Here is a 7,863-nt window from a genome sequence, read left to right as displayed (position 1 = left end):
CACTGCTAAGACAGACTGGCTCCCCTTTACTCCAGCACTAAACTAAAGGATTCTCATGCGATTCACAATGTCTTCAACTACAGCAAGGATTCTCTTAGCTCTTTTTATCTCACTTCTAGAACTCACCTCAGCAGAAAAAGGTAGGCAAAGAATGTTCAGGAAAATACTGACAAACTAACTAGACATCTAAGTGCATGTTAAGTTGAACTGGAAAATACATGCATGATTTGAGAGGAGTGATATGCTTTCCTGGACAGTTAGAGGGGGGAAACTTAAGAAGGGTCATTATAAAAGTGTTTTAATTTGACATGCATGGGAACAGTGTTTACACATTCATAGCTGAGCGGGGGGGGGGGGGGGGGCGAGTGATTAGTTCACTAAATAAACGGCTATTTTATCGTGCTGTTTAAATAATTTTGAAAATATATTTTCTGTATGTGACTCTTACTGGTTAACACTAAGTGGAAGAGTTAAATATGCATTGCTGTTTAAGCTATATTAGATATGTTACAGAAAATTCAACTTTTCAAAATGTAAAATACTACAATATGCATGTCTATGGTGTTGAATAAAACACAGAATAAGTGCATCTGAAAGTATATTCCAATAACTTGGCAATGTTTCTCCTAAAGTGATCCAAAACTTTGAAATCCAAAGCCTTAGACTGATAAACATGCTTCATTTATGTTTACTGTAGGTGTTAGAGGTAATTGGATTTCTTTCTGTGTTTAAATGTAATCTTCAGGTTTATATTTACAAATATTGTTATGTGATGCATATTACCTACCGCATCACTTACTGTATAAATCACCCAGTACCTGACACAGATTATGTGGGTGAATGATACTCTGTTGTAACTATTTTAAGAATAAAATATGAGAAAATGTTGAATTATTTTCAGAGGAATATAAACTGTGTCCCAAAGTTTGGCAAATTAGTTCCATACACTTGCCAGAATAGCTCTGTAATATGCTGTGCAATTATTAATTAAAAAACGGATGTGTTGGGGCTCCCGAGTGGCGCATCCAGTAAAGGCGCTCCACATGGAGTGCAGGATGCGCTCTATAGTCTGGACGTCGCAAGTTCGAGTCCAGGCTATTCCACAGCCGACCGTGGACGGGAGCTCCCAGGGGGCGGCACACAATTGGCCGAGCGTCGCCCGGGGGGAGGGAGGGTTAGGTCAGCCAGGGTGTCCTCGGCTCACCGCGCACCAGCGACCCCTGTAGTCTGGCAGGGCGCATGCGGGCTTGCCTGTAAACTGCCCGAGAGCTGCGTTGTCCTCCGACGCTGTAGCTCTTGGGTGGCTACATGGTAAGTCTGCAGTGTCAAAAAAAGCGGTCGGCTGACGGCACACGCTTCGGAGGACAGCGTGTGTTTGTCTTCGCCGCTCCCGAGTCAGCGCAGGGGTGGTTGCGGTGAGCTGAGCTTAAAAAATAATTGGCCATTTCAAATTGGGGAGAAAATAATAAAATTGGCGGATGTGTTTATGTTCAACTCCCATCTCTTAAAAGGTACATAAGGACCTTTTTATTTTATTGTGTTACATGTTCCCATGTGTTGCAACAACTGTTTATGTAAGGTGTGTGTATTGTGTTAATTTTTCCACTTTTTTAAACTTTTAAATTGCATTCCCTGCATCAAGATGGCTTAGAGTATGGACCTCTTAGAACTACATTTCCCATCATTCTCCTGCTCACTGGTGAATCCATCTCAGTTACATATGTGGGCAGGAGGATGATGGGAAGCGTTCATACTTGCAGTGATATTTTTATCAGCTTGGATAAGCCATTTGCATTTTGTTTTTCTTTTGTTCTATGTACAATTATTTTATTTGATCTCTTTCTAGACAACAACTACATGGAATAATTTACTGAAGCCAAACATTAGGTGGCATTAATTACATTGCCGTTACGCAGTTATAGTGTAGATATTATTTAGCTGTGTTGTGTAATAACAAACTTGGTAGTGTTTTTTTTTTTTTTTTTTATATAATTTCCCTGTACACACATGTTGTTGTATAGGTACAATGAATATAGCTGCTTTTTGATAATTTTTCCCTTTCTATGACACTTTATAATCAAACTTCTAGAAAGATACTGCATTCACACAAATGGCTGACTAGTGCGATTGTAAATCGTACTACTGCCAGATTTGGTTGAATGCTGCCATACAATATGGAAAAAATATTTTTATTTTTTAATCTATCCATTTTGAGTCAAAAATGTATGTTTCAAAGACAATCCAAACAACGAATATTTAAGGAAAGAAAACACGGTCCCATAACTTCCAATTTACTGTTTTCTGACAATTATTTTTTTCCTTACAGAAAAGAGGGTAGCATTTTATACCTTGCAAAGCTATTTTTAAAGGAATACTTAAAGAATTAGCAAATTGGAGTTTAACAGAAAATTTGGTCCACAGTGAAATGAAAATAACCCTGGGACTTGTGCTAAAAACTAAGACATTCTCTCATTCTTAGAGAAGACCTCAAAATTATGATCTCTTATCTTGGGCCCTAGTGTTACATCTGTGATGAGCTTAGGTCAGTGATCTGTGAGTTAGTAAAGAAGGCAGCAAAACAGTATAGCCCTATAATGGAGTGTTTACAGCTGCCACGTTGCCACTGTCTTTATGTCTGATTTTAAAACGCTTTGAATATTTGTTGAATGAGATCACATATAACAACAGGACTGGAGATTGAATAGCAGCTGCTTGGTTTGTAACTCTGTTAAAACACTTGTTGGCAGTGAAACTTTAATCTCATTGTAAGTAGAATACCAGGATAGGAGTAAAGGTACATAGCTCACACATAGGCATTTGTAACATTTTTGATGGTGCCCAGGGACTGGGGTGGGGGGGGGGGGGGGGAGTGAAGACCCCAGTTAGGAGATATATATATATATAATATAATCACTTAAAAGCCTTGTTTTTAAACATCAAAATGTAACATGTTCAGTAAACATACTGGATAAAACCCCTACCATATGTAAAATGATTGTTGCTGTGTACTTACAATATCACATTTTTGTACAGTATATATTGCTTATCTATTTTTTGTGAACAACTTTGTTTAATTTCTTGCACAAAAATCACAAAAACACATAAACACAAACAGATAAAGAAAACATAGCATACAATTAAATAAATAAATAAATAAATAAATAAATAAATAAATAAATAATATGAGTCTAATGCTATTGTTTCTGATGATGGGGCCCAATTATATATGTAACCTGCCAATAATAATAATAACATTTATATCCCGTGCACCAATACTTATACACCAAAATTAACATACCACATGCAACACATAACACATAGCACACACATGGGCGGGGCACACTGCCACATATCTCCCCCCTTGTGTGCAGCACACATGGCCCCAACGGCCACTTCCCCCCTTAAAATCTCCAAAGTTCCGCTTAAAAGTCCCGGGCCAAGAACAGGGACTTCAAGGGGTTCATGGGCAGCAATGTTGCCAGTAGCCAGGCTGCTGACAGCGGGGCGAGTTCTTCCTCCTGCTGAACCACTGGTAGCGGAAATGCTGCCGGTGGTAATGCTGTCAGCAGACGTGCTGACAGCGGGGTGGCACACTCCAGCAGTGGAAAGGCTGCTTCCTCCCTTGGCGGTGGAGGCGGGAACAGTAGCCCGTCTCCCTCTGGCGGTGGAGGCAGAGGCATCTCCTGCTGCTCTGCTCCTGGCAGTGGAGGTGGTGGAGGCAGAGGCATCTACTGCTGCTCTGCTGCTGGTGGTGGAGGTGGTGGAGGCAGAGACATCTACTGCTGCTCTGCTGCTGGTGGTGGAGGTGGTGGAAAGGCTGTCGACTCTTCTGGCAGCGGTGGAAAGGCTGCCGGCTCCTCCAGGAGCGGTGGTAGGGCTGATGTGTGCCGTGCTTCCTTCGGCAGCATAAACAGAGGATGCTGGGTGAGAACAGCATCCTGCCCTTCTCCCCCCCCCAAAAAATTCAGGGTGGTGAGCCTGCCACTCCTCCGCTTCTGGCCCTGGAGACGGCAGTAATGGCGTCCCCCTTCTGGGCACTGGATGCACAGGCTCCCCCCTTCTGAGTGCTGGATGCACAGGCTCCCCCCTTCTGGGCGCTGGATGCACAGTCTCCCCCCTTCTTGGCACAGGATGCACGCACGCCCCCCCCCCCCCTTCTGGGCGCTGGATGCACGAGGAATCAGGTTAGGGTTAGAATTAGGGTCAGAGTTATGTTGTGCACAATAATTTACACATTAAGAATATTGTAACTATGCATAATAAAATTGTAATTATGTGTCAGTACACATGTATTCACTAAGTAACTACTATGTAAATACACAATAATTAGAGACACTTAATGTAATGTGTTACCATGGCAACTTTGGTAGATATCACGTCTTTATATGGCTGTTCCCTTTATTCTAACCATTTTCGTATGTGAAATGTTTTTTGGACAGATATTGCTTTTTTTCTTCCAATGGGATTTGAACTCATGAATCCAGATGTATCAGACACCCATAAATCTCAGTCCTGTATAGTTAGTCACAGAAGTTTTCCTCCTTTAATCTGACTTGGCGGGAGTAACAACCATAACTTCCAGTATGGGGAGTGTTTAATTGCCTAGTTAGTTCAACCTGGGACTCTTAGGAAAGGTATCTGTCCTGTGTAATAAATCTCCTACTAGCGGCTGATGTGTTACTGACATCAACATACTTGCCTCTTGACTACAGAGCTTGGTCATAAGCTACACTACAGTAGCTTTAGCTTGTTGTAAGTCTGGAGCCAAGTACATGCCTGAATGTAAGAATAAACTTAACTGTTACACACTGCTAGCACTGTATATAATATAAATACAGCATTTAGATTTTAAGACCACGTCACTTTAAAATAATTTGCATAAAATATTTTCTAAACAAAGTTTTTAAGCAGGAGAAAGGCAGACAAAAATCAAGCACATCCTATCATTTTTATTTTGCTAAACGTAAATGACCAACAGAATAATTATATACCATTCTGTACATAAAAAAAAAAAAACATATTTATAAAAAGGAAGCAATTTAGCCAAACATTAATTATGGAGCAAGATACTTTACAATTCGAAGAAACAAACAAAAACAGTACTCTTAATTATATATTTTAAAACAAATAATTACAAATTATTGAAACTAATTAATCTGTTGTCATTCGCTACATCCTTCCTTTCAGTCTCGTCAGTATTAGCATCCGAGGTCATCAATCTGGGTGGGCACACATCCGGTGATTGGCTAAAACAGGCAAAAGGGGAGGGGCGGCATGCCCCCTTGGGTATTTTGTAGATGGCTTTACTCTGCGTTCAATGAAAACCTACTGAAGAAATGGAAAAATATGACTGGCTAATAGAAGTGCTACAGAGGAGACAAGAGCACGTCTACCTCCTCCGGACATACAGTAGTGACTGAGTGGAGAATTTGGATCGAATGGCTGCCTCAGCATAAAAGCTATATATTTATTGTTGCCTATTACACATACATAATTAAATAAATGCATTTTATGTAGACTGTGCCTCCTCTGCCTCCTCTGATGAGCTGCCACTGTTAAAATTATTAAGAAACAACCTGAGGCAACCCCAACATGTCTGAGTTGTTTGGTTTGTTAACTTTATTGGTATGTTTTTGTACTTGAAAAAAAACCTGCCAGTGTCGATTTAGATAAATAACTTTGAGAATCTAGCCCATGGTTCTTTAGCCTGAACGCATCCATTTTTAGTTGGGCTTTCTTCAACTGTTATGAATGCGATTTGGCAGAAGTCACTACCAGCATTAAATCTGAAATTTTACAGATAATAAGGAGCACATATGAATTTAGGACTCGCTGGAAACTAAACACACGAGGTACTTACAAAACACACTGCTGTTTTACAAGCCAGAACTCTGCAAATAAATTAGACTGTAATTTGTAACAGCTGAAGGTAATGAACACAGTCCCACAAGATGCCTTGGTTGTGTGACTGTTCTTTTAGCACCTATGAGATAGCCAAAGAATTGGAGCTGATCATTTATAATCTCCCCATGAACGTTGATAACAATTACTTTGCTTTAAGAAATGATGACATGCATGGAAACTTCATGGACTTGGTAAATATTATTTTGGAAGCTGGAGGTGTTCTGTTTTATAACTGCCTGCAGCACCTAATAACTGTTTTAATGGTATTAAAGGCACCACTTTTAGGTATAATGCCAGTAACTGGCCATCATTTTCATAGTGTGAAATTCGATTTATTAATGTAATAAAAGTCTCCTTTGCTGTTGTTGCAAAGTGGTAAGTGATCTGCAGGTGAACATGTGCAGTAATCCAATTGAAACAACAGACAACAAAGTACGAGTGAAATGGTTTGTTTATTAATTTTTAATCCAGATGGATGGTCTGATGACCAGGCAGAAAAGAACTATGATCTGGCAATACAGCAATGTGTATTGCACAGTAGTTATAAAGGGTTGCAGTCCCGCAAATAATAACACGCTATAAAAGACCCACAATGTACAAACACGGTCACCAGTCCAATAGTGTGTGCTGTAGTGCTTGTGGTGCAAATACAATTAAAATCGTGATACACAGTGCAGTGTTGTCCGGTTTTGTGCTTGCCCTTGGCGACAGCTCCGGATCGTGTTAGTCATCTAACAATGACAACAAGCAAACAGTTAGACCCGACAAAACAAACAAAACACTCACCATACAATACGATACGGGTCCTTCCTGGTTTCATAACACAACCTTCACCAAAGCATGAACAGTCAAAACAAGTAAGCACCGTGCTGGTCCTCCAGCACGTCATAGCAATTGCTTTTCTTTTCTTTTCTTTTCATTTCTTTTCTTACTCCCGTTCTTTCTCCCTGAACACCCAACCCCGAGTGAGTGCTTCGTGCCTCTATATATATACAGTTGTGCTGGAATGCAATTACTGATTAATTATTCACTTGAATTTTGGCACGTGAACTAATTTGTGCAATCCCGTGCTCACATACTATTACCTACTTTATCTGCACGTGAAGTGATTGTGCAATCCCTGTGCCTAAATACAACTATATATATTTAAATCACTCGTGTTACACAGACACACAACATTTAATGACATAACACACACATGGGCGGGGCACACTGATACAGCTATTTATTAAACAATGTCATGGTATTGATGTGGAAGACTATCAATGATATCACATGTTATCAATTTTGTTTTCTGTGGCCATCTGTGGCACTGTGGCAAGGCAAAAGCCCTGCCGAAGCATGGGTGGGTGGGTGTGTGCGTTTTATTGGGTGGTGCAGAGAGAGTTAAATATGGCCACAGGTGTATAAATAAGGTGATCACAGGTGTTAGCGAGGTTAGTGTTAAGAATTAATGTCGGTGTTGGTGGTGAAGGTTAGTTTTTCATGTTCCATGTTCAGTGTTCCGTGCTGTCTGTTTTATTTACATTTTCATGAGTTTTTGTCAAACCTTTTGTTTTGGCCCTTGTGCCTTTTATTTTGACCAGTGTGATTTATTTAGTGTTTGTACCAATTTGTTTTTGTTTATTTGTTGATTAAAAAGCATATTAGCGCAATGTAACCATGCAGCTTTCTGTGTCTGGATCACTGTCCCTGCATTACCATCTGGGCTGGAAGGCTACCGCGTCGCACCATCCGAAACTACTGAGATATTAATGCTATTAATATAACAGTTAGAACAAAGATGAGTTCATGTTAAACCACTGACATATTGGTGAATACTTTTCTTTGGAATGAAAACCCAACTGTTTATGAAAATCCTAAAACAATGGCAAAAGCACTAATATAATCCTTACCAGGCAATGAAGTAACACTACAATTCAATGTCATGGGTTTGTACAATGCACAGCAGGACAATGG

General features: G+C 40.1%; 1 protein-coding gene across 2 annotated transcripts in view; it reads left to right on the top strand.

The window, feature by feature from the left end:
* The window catches only part of LOC117411378 (fibronectin type III domain-containing protein 1-like), a 47,993-nt gene continuing 40,130 nt past the window's right edge, over positions 1-7,863 (top strand). For both annotated transcript variants that reach the window (XM_034018785.3, XM_034018784.3), the window contains exon 1: positions 1-140. In XM_034018785.3, coding sequence (XP_033874676.3) covers positions 56-140 — 85 coding nt within the window. In that variant the 5' untranslated portion in view covers positions 1-55. The remainder of the gene's footprint in view (positions 141-7,863) is intronic.

Source organism: Acipenser ruthenus, chromosome 6 (assembly GCF_902713425.1).
Source record: "Acipenser ruthenus chromosome 6, fAciRut3.2 maternal haplotype, whole genome shotgun sequence".
Classification (NCBI taxonomy): domain Eukaryota; kingdom Metazoa; phylum Chordata; class Actinopteri; order Acipenseriformes; family Acipenseridae; genus Acipenser; species Acipenser ruthenus.
Note: the sequence above shows the minus strand (reverse complement) of the source record. Positions and strands in the feature narration are given on the sequence as shown.